Source organism: Physcomitrium patens, chromosome 5 (genome assembly GCF_059467195.1).
Source record: "Physcomitrium patens ecotype Gransden chromosome 5, ASM5946719v1, whole genome shotgun sequence".
Taxonomy (NCBI): Eukaryota; Viridiplantae; Streptophyta; class Bryopsida; order Funariales; family Funariaceae; genus Physcomitrium; species Physcomitrium patens.
In genome coordinates this window covers 10,100,148-10,114,754 of record NC_143414.1, presented here as the reverse complement: position 1 = coordinate 10,114,754, position 14,607 = coordinate 10,100,148, and the positions used below count along the sequence as shown (strand labels likewise).

The 14,607-nt window shown below is 37.6% G+C and overlaps 2 protein-coding genes across 6 annotated transcripts; one reads left to right on the top strand and one right to left on the bottom strand.

Moving 5' to 3' along the window:
* Positions 1 to 1,192: 1,192 nt before the first annotated feature.
* Positions 1,193 to 5,673, top strand: LOC112282811 (uncharacterized). Its single transcript, XM_073534405.1, has 12 exons — positions 1,193 to 1,288; positions 1,400 to 1,516; positions 2,070 to 2,333; positions 2,973 to 3,081; positions 3,381 to 3,509; positions 3,715 to 3,800; positions 3,934 to 3,984; positions 4,197 to 4,277; positions 4,553 to 4,597; positions 4,776 to 4,831; positions 5,087 to 5,162; positions 5,329 to 5,673. The coding sequence occupies exons 1-12, from the start codon at positions 1,193 to 1,195 to the stop codon at positions 5,422 to 5,424; spliced, it is 1,206 nt and encodes a 401-aa protein (XP_073390506.1). The 3' UTR covers positions 5,425 to 5,673.
* A 3,422-nt stretch (positions 5,674 to 9,095) lies between these two features.
* LOC112282520 (putative polyamine transporter At3g19553) lies at positions 9,096 to 12,584 on the bottom strand. 5 transcript variants are annotated; one of them, XM_024520190.3, is made up of 3 exons: positions 12,349 to 12,584; positions 9,969 to 11,595; positions 9,096 to 9,350 (listed from the first exon to the last, which is right to left on the bottom strand). In XM_024520190.3, exons 2-3 carry the CDS (start codon positions 11,419 to 11,421, stop codon positions 9,286 to 9,288), a joined length of 1,518 nt encoding a protein of 505 aa, XP_024375958.2. In that variant the 5' UTR covers positions 11,422 to 11,595; positions 12,349 to 12,584; the 3' UTR covers positions 9,096 to 9,285. The 5 variants fall into 5 exon arrangements, with proteins under 5 accessions (XP_024375958.2, XP_024375959.2, XP_073390451.1 ...); XM_024520191.3 differs by lacking the exon at positions 12,349 to 12,584 and adding an exon at positions 12,159 to 12,298; XM_073534350.2 differs by lacking the exon at positions 12,349 to 12,584 and adding an exon at positions 11,768 to 12,091.
* Between the last annotated feature and the right edge of the window lie 2,023 nt (positions 12,585 to 14,607).

The window sequence follows — 14,607 nt, the reverse complement described above, 5'->3', positions numbered from 1 at the left end:
ATAAATTAGCAATCTTGTTAAACTATCAAGGATATGAGTCTCAAAAAACTAAAAGATCAATACACTCTTGTATTATTCAAAAAAACTAAAAAATCACTTAATGATGGTATGATATTAAACTAGAATGGCTATTGCCAAAGACAAGAAGACTAGAAAGACTTAAAACAAGATTAAGGACTAAAAAGGTGTTGATAAGAATGAAGAAGGCTTCACTCTTGCCTCCATATATACTATCTAATTAAAATCTACATAATAATATTCTATAAGACCCTTGATATGTGTCTAATTTGCAAGACACATGTCTTAACTTGCAAGGCATGTTTCTTATATATGCACCACATCATTGGCTTATACTACAAGCTACTAATACATATGATATATAACTAATTTGTTGGCCAAGTTTCTAATCTATCAATCACCTAAAGGTATATATATATATATATATATATATATAAAGGTGAAACCACATCTATGAAGCTTCTAGAGAGTTCTCCTATAAGATATTATCAAATTAACCTATTTTTACCTATTCATAATATCGAGGTAACTATTGGAGTAAATATGTATGTCCATGATATTCTACTTCAATATATATTTTTTATTTTGTATCTCTACATTGAAAGAGACTTTCCACAATGATGAGCTTTTTTTAAGACAACTTCAAGCTCTTATGATCCAATTTTAATATTTTTCCAATTATTGTTATTCATATGTCTTAGTTGGACTCCCCTCCATCTACTGAGGAATCCAATTCTACACTAGGAATATTAGTGTTTCTGGGATCACCGTGTCGTAAGGTAAATAGGTTTTTGTTGGAGCAGCGCTAGCATGTTTCTAGTGCATTTTTACAAGTGGGTTTAAAGATTATCTGGCAGTGGATTTAAAGATTATCTGGCAGCAGGAGTTCTTAACACATCCATCTCACGCCTTTGATGCTCCCGCTCGATATATTGCATTTTCCAAAGCTTAAATCCAATCGGCGCCTTTTGCAAATTATAAGTTTTGTTCTCGTAATTGTCTTCACTTCATCTGGTTGTTTTGTGAGTGGCCTTGTTTAACGAACATTGACCACCCATTGTCTTCAGACATTCAACGAAAATAGCATCTGGTGACATCAGTAGGGATTGGAAGGGCACGGAGATATTTCCTCTCAGGTACGCACATACCATTCGTTGTGGGGGACACATGACTAATGGGGACATTTAACGGGGAATTGGGAGAATCGAACTCCCGACCTCTCGCACCCGAAGCGAGAATCATACCACTAGACCAAATACCCGCTGCACTGGTAGATGCAGTGTCGCTATCTGCCAATTGTATGTTGAGCTATCATGCTTCAGTATATATAGTGACCTTATGAATATCTGGAAATCAGGAATTGCTCCCACATGGTTTTCAGGTTGTAGCCCAGGTCCTCTTCGTGTTGCCTGCGTTTATCCGTGAAATCTGCATGCCAACCTTCTCTTTACTTAGGGGAATGTGGTATGGCTCATCAAACTTGAAGAGCTTGTTTATGGTCGCTTTTGGACAGTTGCCAATATGACATCTAGTTATGATTCTTACAACATCAACACTAACTCTAGCAGGTGTGTTATCACCATGCTTTGAAGGAAAAGTGTTCAGTTGAAAATGAATAATCTTTGCAGAAGACAACAGCATTGAAAAGTAAACCAAAAAAGTTGAATAATAACAGCAAATAATCGAGTTGTTTTTTAATCAATGTTTTCCAAATGCTTAAATTTCGTTTGTCCATGTAAAAACAGTGGTAATTGAGATTTAGCAATCTGAAATGGGAAATAACAACAAAAGTAATAAACAATAACAATAATAAAAATAATAATAATCATCATCATCATCATTGTTGATTACAAGGGTTTTTATTTTCATTTTTATTTATATCTTATTGTCTATGAGAATCATTTTCGTCAAACGAAGCATCGCCAAGCCTATATGTGTCAATGTTTCCTACCGCTAATCAATTTAGGAGGTCGCACTAATTCTTTATCTATGGACCAAGCCAGCGCCGCTTTCGACCTGCCCATCATCTCCGTCGGTCGCTAGGTCCGTAGCTCGGTCGCTCGCTGGGTGCCGTTATCCAGTTTGGTGTTGGGCGCCAAACCCCGCGAGCTTTGCAACGTCGGAGCCTGTCACCTAGTCACGCAGACAGACATTCAGGCTTGCGAGCTACCTCGCATCATCGCAGAGCGCACCCACGTCGCAATTGGGAAACCGCCGCAGTCGCTGTGATGTTCGCCATGGCGGTAGCATCACCCAATTCGCTTCTGTATTCGCAGCCTAGCCACTCCGTCCCGTGTCATTCATTGTCCCATCAGGTGTGAAATGCCTCCGCTTCCAAGTTGTGGCATTGCTGGACCATTCCGGTTGCTTCTGCTTCTGATAATTCATGTGCATAGGTTTTGTGAGGCATGTTTTTTCACCTTCACTGCGGCCTTTGTCTGTCGAGGTGGTGGTGCTCTTGCATTGGGAAAGGAGGGCGCAATTATGTCCTGTAATTTCGTTCTATGATGGGATGGTGTTCTTCCTTATGAGACCCTTGATTGCGCGAGACCCACTTAGTGAGATTATGTTAGGTGACGTGACAGTAGAGCCTTGGGATGAGAAACGACATTACCTTGATTACCTAGTTCGTAAATGCGTGCAATGGAGTGGATTCATCTGCTGGAGCTGAGTCGAGAGGTTGTCTAATTCCTTTCAATTGTTGTTCATCTCATGATAAAATTTCTGTTATTGTTTCTATGTCCAAGTTTGGGAATGAAGTTCACATGGCGTTTTAGCCACGAGGAGCTCAGCTCCTTCGTTTCTCGTCTATATTTTGATATATTCGCTGAATTGGTTTCGTCACGTTTTCAGCTGGGCAAGAAGACTCTGAAATGAATGTCTGTACGAGGGTTATTTCTTTAGGTGATTTGAGGAAAATGTGTGAGTAATCCTCTCACGTTTGTAATTTGTAGCAGTTACGGCATCAGCCTATTGGACAAGCAGTTCAGATAGGAAAGCTAAGGAAAGAAAGATTGTGTATCAATGCAAGTGCAGAGACTCAGACTTCTTCTGAAACACCAGGTAGCTTTCTAGTTTCATCACGTTCTTCTTGATGTACTCGTTTCATTAAGAGGAAAGCAAACGAAGAACTGGAGATATGCGAATTATGTGTGTTTCATGACCTAATCTGTTTGTTGCCATTGATGAGATACACTTTACTCTGAAATGCCATTTCTTGTAACATCACATTTACGATTCTTGCAAATTCTTATATCTGCAGATGAACGTTGTAAAGCAGTAAAGTAGTAACCATAAAATGTCTGCTTTCGTAGTACGATGGCTTTTTATGTCTGGTCCTGAAATGCGTAGTGATGATTCAGATGAGACTGCCTTGTCAACTACTACATCACGTCGACAGCTGGTAGCGTTTCCAATAGCAAGCACGTGTTCTTATTTGGCTGCAATGGTAGCAGACAGAGAGACAGCCATAGCATCGGACTTTGCATCCAGTATGTTTTAATTGCTAACTTTTTCTCCTCTTTGGATGATTAGTTTCGCAAGCTTCATGTCTTGTCCCATTTTCAAATTCATCACGTCTACTCAGGCATGCAAGAACCCTCTGGTTGCGACAGTTGTGGGAAGTATTATCAATACCGTGAGTGATTTCATTGTATTCGTTGGACTAATGTCATAAATCATTTTCATAACGTGCAGTGCCAGCTTTACAAGGGAAAGATTATGGCAAGTCGAAAATGAGTTACCCTGACTACGTACAGACAGGAACTGGTCTGCAGTTCAAGGTATGCTGCTAACTTTCCAAGTCTCTCACAGCCAAGTGGTGGGTCGTCGGATGGAGATCATGTGTTTCTTTTGAATAATACAGTTTCAATTTGAAGGACGATATAATTGAATTATCACTTGTATGATTTTCAGGACTTGAGAGAAGGAACTGGACCAGTTCCTGCTGCTGGAAACGCAGTGGTGGTAAGTCTGGAAGTTGGTTGAAACATATATAAGTCTCCATGCAGTTTTGCTTCCTTGCATTTTAGATTCTTGTCGCTCTTTTCTTCTTCTACTCATAAGTTAAATATTCAATTGATTATGCTCTTATCGTCTTAAATTTGTATATATCTGCCGTATGCTGGTTTTCGAAGAAAGTGCCACAATGAGTTTGTACTTTGTGAAGTGATGTTCAGGTGGACTGGGATGGTTACACTATTGGCTACCTCGGTCGCATTTTTGAGGCTCGAAACAAAGCAAAAGGTGGTTCCTTTGAGGTACTTAAGCTCTTGATTTAATAGCATTGATTTTATCAAGAGGATTAGAATATATTGTTTGTGTACATCTAGAGAGATACCAAGCCTGTTAGGTATGCATCACAAAACTTGCTAGTAAATCAGCTTCTAAAGTATTCACGCAAAGACCATTGATCGATCTTCACAGACCGTAGCAAACACCAGGCAGGTATTGACGTTTTTTCAAATAATGAATATGTTCCGTGCACCCCTAGCTATTTTGTCAACCATAGCTTTTTTGCCGCGTGGGTGTGCAGGGTGACGATAAAAGTTTCTTTCGATTCAAACTAGGAAATTCAGAGGTGATTTTCGATCATACCTTTCGACTTTCAGTTTTTCAACTTCGTAACAATCGTAGGAGAAGGCTACAAGAAGATTGTTTGCTGATTGGAATATTTTACGGGCGTGATTTACTCTTTTCTTTAGTTACGTATGTGCTGAGTCGTTCAAACTAAAGCTAATGATAAGTCTACTGTACAGGTCATTCCTGCTTTTGAAGAGGCTGTTGCAACAATGAAAGTTGGTGGTATACGCAGGTATTAACAAACACCCTTATAATTCAACTATCAACTTCCTATTTTCACTCTTAACAGTGTACTTACATTTCATCTTAGATAAAGATGGTTCCTTTGAGGTTTGGTCTTGTAATTTGTGTTTGGTTTATATTCTTGAATTTGTAGGCGCCATGGTTTTGGATGTTAAAGCATTTGTAATTCCCGTGACGTTTGGCATCCACATTGTTTTTGAGTTGAGATTTCTATTTTACTCCTCTAAGTTTAACTGGCCTGCAGGATAATTGTACCTCCTGAACTAGGCTATCCTAACAACGATTTCAACCAGAAAGGTCCTCGCCCAAACACATTCTCGGTGAGTTTTACTTCTTTTCTGTGACTATTTTTCTTCTGTATGGACTAATATATTCATATCCAATATAAGGCATGATAGCAAGAGTGGAAATTGCACATGATATTAGTATTCTATTTCATTGCTTGGAAATGAGCCTGAAAGTTAATCGCTGTTTGTAACAATTCAGGGACAGCGAGCACTGGACTTCGTATTGCGTAATCAGGGCTTGATCGACAAAACCCTCTTATTTGATATTGAGCTTATTAAAGTTGTCAATAATTGAGTCTGGAGCAACCTGGGGAGCTTGTCCACAATCACCCACCATTGTAGGAAAATTAGTGCTCTGTAATGCAGGCTCTGCAAAAGCGATGCGGGGCTCCAAGACCACTCAACGTAGAACTATGATATGATGAACACCTACGGCGTGAAATATGCCTGACAATTGAAGCTATCTGGATCAAGGAAGCAGCACAGCATGAGGAAACTTCATTCATGTTGTACCATAAATTTATTTTTCTGCTTTCTTCATTCACATATTTGTGAATTAATTTGTTGATTGTCTGCTGGGATTGATTAACTGGTCTCTCTTCGTCGGAACGTTGGATAGGCTTGAATGCCAATCGGTTGTTTCAGTTACTCAGTTTGAGTTTGTTTATACTGTCGTGTTAATGTACTTAACTTGGAAAGTTGTTGAGATAATATCAATGTAGTTCTCAATGTTTAAAAAGCTCCATACTAGCATTGAAGCAAGCAGGACTTTATTTTTTTGGTTTTACTTGTATCGGAAAATTGGAGAACAATTATTCTTTGACACAGTGTTATATTGACACAGTGTTATATGATTCATCACCACTTCAATATAGGTGTGGTTCTTGTGTTAAAGCTTCAGTTTAAACCTATCAATTATAATAATATCAATGTTTTGATAATGTATTTATTCATTTAACATTGGCACAATAGACTAGATTGATTATAGGGAAGTCTTTGTTTTTTTTGTTGTTATTTTTTGTGGCTGGAATTATTCACCAACAATTCTCCAGTATCAATGTTTTGGCATGTTAAAGATTACAGATTTTTATTTCAATTGAATTTTATACAATCTCATAATCATGGTTTAGTTAATAGATGCTTAAGTTGTAGAATATTAAGGGCATTACCATTGTTGTTGCTAAGGGTGGTGCAAATAGTTGGCTAGGTTGCTTGACTTCAAAATGAGCTCTACTATAGCCTATTTATAGGCCTTAGCAAGGGGAACCTTAGCAAAATAGAGCGTTTCTCTAGCAGCCTATTATAGAAACTACTCTATCCAATCATGGCCAAGATTAGAAGTGGAGCCTTAGAAGAGCCCACTTCCAATTCTTTCCTTCTTCTAAGAAGAATTTCATATTAAATATCAATCCCTTCACATAATTTAAAAATAAAAAATAAAAAATAAAAAAAACACATAACATTCACAACAACTCATACAACACTCATACAACTTTTGTAAGTATTAAGCTGATTTGTATTCTTGTTGAATAGGATTTTTTTGCATTCCCTCCTTGTATGTTTTATTTCTTTCACCTTCATACCACAATTTTGTGAGTGTATAGTTTCTTTGTTTTTTTGTTGTATAGGAAGATTTTGCAATGGAAGTGTGGAGGGCGACATTAGCAAATGTGCGTGCAACTTTCATGAAAGACAATGAAGTTAGTATTATGATGGTCTTGGGTTAATTTGAGAGCAATCTATATATTGAATCACCACTATGATGGTGCTTTATAGGTGGTTCTTGCAAAAGGAAGGCCAAGAGCATTAAGAAAGCTAGAGTGCTTATGAACAAGTGGATACATCTTGATTACTTTGCAAATGAATCAATTTGAGATTTTTTTATTTTATTTTATTTTATTTTTTATCATTGATTTTATATAAGAAAATCACTATTTTTCAATAACAATGTTTATGGAAGCTTAATCCTATATCCATATTTTTTGTGTATCCATCTAGATCAATTGTTTTTTAATCTTAAAGATCTTAATATGCATATTAAGTTTGAAAACTCCACAAACTTCAATCAAATGTATTATAAGCTATTAGTTGTTGTGAATCAATATGCACTACATCCTTCTATTTTACTATCCTCACATATCTACATTGTCTATGAATCAATTCTAATCTTCTTCTGATCTTCTCAATTAAAAATACTACTTAGCTTCAAGATCCTTCAAAGTGGCTTTGTTTGTGAACATGAGGAGGAGCAAATTTTGGTCAATTAGATCCACTACCTTTAACATTTATACTTCTACCATCTTATTTATGGCCTACACTCCTGTATATAATACATCTTCTCTTAGCTTAGAAAATATATCTCGTTATCACTCTTCTGCCTGTACAACTTATGTGGATACCTCAAAATATCAATTGCACTTGTATCACTCTTGTACAACTTATGCAGTTGTGCATAGATACTAATCCATTTATTCTTATGATGTTTCATATTGCCCTATTTTGTCTCCAACAAACACTGTGACTTTGCACCCTCAGACTTATGTTTATTATAGTGATTTGAAAACATCCTAGCTTTCTATTGGTTGCCAGTAATCCTATCATACAATACATGCAAAATAATCCTACACAATTGTTCTTCCTCTTTGCGGCAATATATCTTGTCTTTTACCTTGAGATGCATTGGACCCCCTCTTCTACAACTTTCAAGCTTAGTTTTATTCCTATTATGATGAAATTGACAAAAAAATATAAAGATCTAATCAAAATTTATACAAAAAAAATGAAGTTCTTGTCAAAATTCACTCAAAATATTGAAGCTTTGGTCAAAACCTTATTCTTTATTCTTCCATAGCAAAAAATTCCTACACAACAAAAAAACAAATTTACTCTACATTCACAAAATTGCGCTAAGAAGGAGAGAGTTGAAAGGTGTAAGGAAAAAAATCAAAAACTTCCTACACAACAAAAAAAACATGTAAAATGAGAGTGCAAAAAATTTCTATTCAAGAAGAATACAAACCAACTCAGCACTCACAAAAGTTGTGTGAGTGTTGTGTAAATTGTGATTGTTTTGTTGTTTCTTTCTTTTTATCATACAAGGGAGATTATAGTTAATAGGGAGAGAACTTCTTGTAAAGAGGAAGGAGGCTAGAAGTAGAGTTTCTAAGGAGCCAACATGGAGTGAACTAGAAGTACCAGACTTAGCTATTGTCAGCCACCCCACCCCAAGACTACCTTAGCCAGTGCACCATATGCCTACAACATCCATCCATTAGTCATCTCCATTGGCACCAATAGGTGACAATGTCCTAAGGGTATTTTCTCCGTAGATTGAACCAAATCAATCCATATTAGTTGAATTCAAAAATTTGAAAATAATATTAAAAAATTCAATATTTATATCCAAATATTATGAACAAAGGAATAATAATAATATTATAGTCTGCAAAATTTACAATATTCAATTTTTATGAATTCACCTTGTAAGATGGATAAAATTCTTTTTACAATGCCCTATAGCAAAAGCTGCTATCACATTTGGTTATAGAGCCACACAACTTGGAATTTGAAAAATGGATAAGAAAGACATGTAAAAAGTCTAGATCACAATATTTAGTGAAAAACTTCCTTTTGTTATCAATTATTCTATTTTTACAAGGTGGATTATAATGTTATTATTAATAATAGTGATAATAATGATCTCAATTAATATCCTATCTTATCCTTGCCCATAATTATTGTGTTTTGGATCACCATTTGTTTTGCATCAAATCAAAATCAACATTGAATTGTAAATGTAGTAATTTTATTCCTCATAAACTAATGTCAAGGCAACATCATCATTACGTTCTCTTAAGTTTGCTGGTGAGAACATAAACTTTGTTCTTTGAAACGAACAAACGCTGGATATGCATGTTTTGGACAAATAATAGGGATCAAGACCAGACAGTGCAAAACTTGGACAAATCATCTTAATCACCGTCGATTTCATTAGTATTCATAGAGTATTTTTTTAATATCGACTAAATTAACGACGTATGAAAGAACAATGTCATCTTGTAACCCATACTTGAAATTTCTGTCCCGCAACTCTTCCGCCAGGGTTAGAACCGTCACTAGTAAATATTTTTAAACATTGATCCGCATTGTTCCGCACTCATGTTGTTCCATGTTTCAAATGTTGGCAGACGTTTCTTCTCTTGTGTCCCACAGGGAAGACATCTGTCATTACATCACCCATAGCCATGTCAGATGCCTTTTCAGTGTAAAATATCACAAGACAATCTAGAGAATTAACGTTATTATAGATTCTGGTTGTTAATCTAGTTTGGCAAAATTATGTTCAGTGTAGTTATTTGTGTAAGTGAATGCAAAATTTTCAGTAGTACATGTGCTGAAAACCATAAAAGGCATCAATACAATCTGTAAGCATTAATTCAATGCTGAATTAAATGAACTTCCAATAATAAACTTACAGTAACGTACTTTCAGCTCAATTAGATAGTCATGAGTGCAAACCTTAATACACTCTAAACAGTGATTAAGGACAAATTTGGTCATAAATGGTGTGCAGTGATAAGCTAGATAAAATTACAATATTATTACAATCTTCTGCAACCTGTACCACAACAAATACTAAGCACATTCCAATGACAGGGTCGTGGTGATTCCAGGGAGATCTTGACGGAAACTTGACAAAAAGCACTGTTCTAAATAAACGACGATGGGACTATGAGAAAAAGGCCCGGTGAGCTGTTGGATCAAGTGCCTTCACTTCCACATTGCTTCGATGCAAGACTAAATGCCCAACAACAGCCCAATATGACTACCCAGTGACACCTGAGAGGAGCCTTGCTTCTGAATCGTCACTCTCCGCTGGCGATGCTGAATCAGGACCCGCCTTTGTTTCAATGAAATCTACCCATCCCTTCACTTTTGCAAGCTGCAGGAGAGGATACGTCACCATACCGAGAAGGAAAAGCCCAAGGCTTACAATTATAGTTTGCCATGATGCGTAACTCATCACCATGAGCAAAAGTCCGGTTGCTGGTACAGACATGATGGTGACTCCGATGGTTCCAAGTGGGACCTTGTAAGGCCGCACTAGATTAGGTTGTGACCATCGCAGATAGACAAAGGCAGCGAACTCGATGAGCATACCGATGCAGTACAGGAAGTTCAAAAACTCCACGATCTCTTGGAAGCTCATGCATGATAGTAAAAGCACCCCGGAAGCAGAGAAGAGGATGCCGAGCATGGGTGTTCCGTACTGAGAACGCTTAGCAAACACCTTGGGCAGCATCCCCATCTCACCCATTCCCAAAAGCTGGAAAGAGTCACTGCTCATTTCAGCCTCAAACAAACCCATGTTAGATAGTAGAGCCGCAGCTTCGATCCACCACTTGAGAAAAGACCCCCCAATTGCTAATCCAACGTCTGCGAAGTATCCATCCTCCCACAAGGAATCATTTGACTCCATGGCACCGGTACCGGCCAGTAAAGGTACCACGTAGCCCACGATGACCAATAAAACTGCCCACAAAAGAGCCTTAGGGAAGGTATCTTTAGGGTTGTCGACTTCTCCTGCCAATGTACTTGCAGAATCCCAATAATTTAAGTTCCAGAACAGAGTGTTGAAATAAGTCCGCCAGTTCACCTTCCCAGGATTAACAACCAACCATCTCCGCGGACGGATCTTGGGAATGGACATGAGGGACAGAACTAGAAATGGCAAAAGGGAAAATCCTGTAAGAGCCACTGCTGTGATGCCTACAATAGTCAATCCTCTGTAATTGAGGTATGTAAGCAAGACGGTGATAACTAAAAGGGAGATGAAACGTAAAGGACCATCTGCAAACATAGGCACTGCACGCTTGAAATAGTCCAGAAACAGAACAGGGTACAATGCATTATCTGCAACTCCACTGATCCATTTACACCAACCCTCTTGAAACCCCCAGAAGTCTCCAAACGCAGCTGAAATCCACAGCACATATCCTCCATTTTCTGGAAATGCTGTAGCCAGCTCTGCAGTTATCAGCGCCTCCGGAATGCTCCATACGAAGGGAAATATCAGGAAACCCAAAATCGCCAGCAGAGGTCCACCTGACTTGACTGAATCCTCCACCCCAAAGGGTCCACCTGAGACCTCGTAAAATATAAGCGCCACTAGTGGTAGTAATCCTAGTTTGGATCCTCCATTATTTTTCCCATGCGAATCCTTAGTCATCAATGAGGGAGCCTCTGGAGACTCAGACTTAACCTCTCGCAATGAGTTTAGGAAGACCCCCATCAGGTTTCTCTGTCTATCTAAACCACATGGGGAGGTGGTCCGCAGACGTCGAACCAAATCCCTCACCCTGACTCTCAATCGTTCGATCTACTCGTAGCTCTTCGCCATAGTTCTTTCCTTATAAATCACCCAATTCTGAAGGGTTCTCTAGTGAAGAAGTGAGTGGTACGGAACCTGCAAGCAAAAAATGGGACGGCAATCAGACATGTATCCGGGTTCGGCCTGAAGAAGGGACTGCTGCACAACTTAATTTCAACCCTATGACATTAGATGAGGCACTGACAGAGTGGGACCATCATTTAACACTTAACCAAGTAAAAAAAAATTAAGTGAGAAGGCAACTCGCCATCTGCAAACAGTCACCACAAAGAATCTAATATGTAACAATCCTCCGCCTCATGCCTCGCAATGTCCATTTCACATTTCCTTGAATGTCGGGAAATTCTACGCCTCCATGCATCCTCTCCGTATCACAAAAACCAAAATCCTATCCTCTTCACAATATTGGTGGAAATTGATAGAACAAGTGGAGCGTTGTGAAAGGGAAAATCATGCAGCACTGAATGCGACACCGAACACACCACAGCTCATGAGGCGATCTCAACTTCTTCTACACCGACACCAACAAAATCATGTCACACAAGAAAGAGCTTCGTCTTCTCGAATAGGTCTAAATCCAGAACAATTCAAACCCAAATCAAATCTTAGAAGCGAAACAACAAAACACAGTTCCTTACACTCCAGGGACACCCTCGATCACGGAGTCTTCAGAACACAAAAAGACACAACACTGCTCCGCATCAGCCTCTAGAGTTTGACCGAAAACCAAAAATTACAGAAACAATTGAAAAACAAAGTACAAAAAAGATACCAAAATCTGAACCTCAACTCCACCCAACTCAATCCAGAGAACGCTCCCACACTTACATTCACCACCCCATCCGAACAAATGGTCGGATCGCCAGATCATGCCTTACTCGCCCAACCCCTCACCCCCTCCCCGAACCCTAAAGACCACGGCGGAAACAAACGCGAAGGCTCAAATGCAAAAAACGCAAAGAAAAGCGTCGACTAACGAGGCACACGGCACGCAACACAACAATTCCGTGGGATTTGGAAGAAAGGATAAACTAGGGCAATGAAAGTCCGTCAAAAAAGAGGGTGAGAGAGTGATACATTATTTTTTTTTCATTACTTATTATTGTTTTCCCTATTTTTGTTCCCTTCGTGTTCCCTGTTTTGTCCCCTATGTGTTCCCATCATGTTCTCATTTTGCTCCCACTGTATTCCTGTCGCATTTTACTCGTGTTCCTTTGGAGGTCCCGTTATTGCGGGTGTCCAATTTCCCAGCAAATGTCCTCACCACAATTCAACATTTTGGTGGATTGGTTTCGTTGGAAATGCGTGTGTACGCACGTATTCAAACGTCAATATACACACACACACACATATATATATATATATGTATGTATATATATTCATTTTATTGGATGAATATTTATTATTTGATTTAGTGTTTTTTTAAATATAGAATAGGATTTTTCCAACTAGAGACAATTCCAATTCATTTTATTTATTTGCACATACTTACATGTGCATGTTGTCTCTTTGTTACATATAGGATAAGGTTTATTCATTACTTTTTCTTTTTTATTCCTCACATGTTCCATTAATTTTTATTCTAAAATTAACCATGCAATAGTATTAGTGTCAAATCTTTTGTCTATTGAGTCAATTTATAAGATAACTTGAAAGTGTTTATTAAAAATTTTGTTGATTAAGAACTTGTACTCATATATAATTTCCTATTTTTTTGAAAAAATTACTTGTTGATGTATTAGGTAAAAAAAGAGTATTGCTAACGTTGTCATATTTTTTTGTTACTGCAATTGCAATCTCCCATTCACTACATGTTACTATCGTTTCTGCTATTGTTACACAATTTATCATCCACCACATGTCATCATAGTTTTTGCTATTGCTACCACAATCTACCATGTACCACATGCCATCCACACTTTTTTGTTTATGTTAAATAAGAATGTAACTATTTTTAAAAAATATGTGTATATATATATATATAAAAAAAAATTATATACATATATTGTTGATGTGAGTTTTTATCCTAGACAAACTAAGTACTTACCGTATCTCAAAATTTTATTTTATTTTCTAAAAGACTTAATACTCATAATAATAGTAATGTCACACGTGAATTTTAACTAGATGCTATACTTTAAATGCAATAAATTAAATTAGTTCACAACTTGCATTACTTATTTTGGTGGCACAAGGCCAACAAATCACGGTGACGGGATGTGAGACCTTAAAAGGTGCATGTAACTTTTTTGAGCCATGGATTGGGCCTGAATGGACGTGCCACCTCACCCATCCACGTAGATCCAGGTATTTTTGCTGCCTTCAGGTGGGATATTTATGTCTTTGAGCTGTCCATACTATATGTCATCTTGCCATGTGGATTGGATTCCGGGAGTTCCTGGTTCCATTTCCAGTCCCCACCAATGGTTGTTGAAGCATTAGAAGTAGAAGTATTAGAAAACAACATGCTTTGTTTTAGAGTAACTGCTTTATTTATTTTTATCGTGCATGTGTGTGTATATGTGTGGAAATATACATATATACAAATATCCATATAAACTCTCATATTTCTCAAAAAGTTACATGATGCCTTCTTACATTACATTTACAAGTATAAATGTATAGCATAAATATTAGAAATATCAGAAGAGGTATTAGAAGTAGAAATTGTAGAAAGTACAAGAAAACATGCTGTGTTTGGGAGTAAATAAAATATCCTGCCAAATGTTCAGATTCATGGATCTAACATCTTCACCATAATATATGATAAAATAATAAAGGAAAATTCTCAAATACACCCCCGCAAGTACCCTCAATATCAAGAATACTTTTGTATACTTGATAAGAGCAAATATATCCATTACTTATTGGGTATCACCACCAGCAATGATCCTTGTATTGTATCGTATATTAACGGGTGTCAACCCCTCTCAATGATTATGCTCAATGGTATATCAAAGTTCAAATTTATGATCAACTCCACGTTGATGCTCTCCATAAATATGGACATGATTGCACTGTAGCGGATATCAAATGAAACTGCGTCTAGACATGCAACGTTGTTATCAATCCTCTAGCCTCGCAATC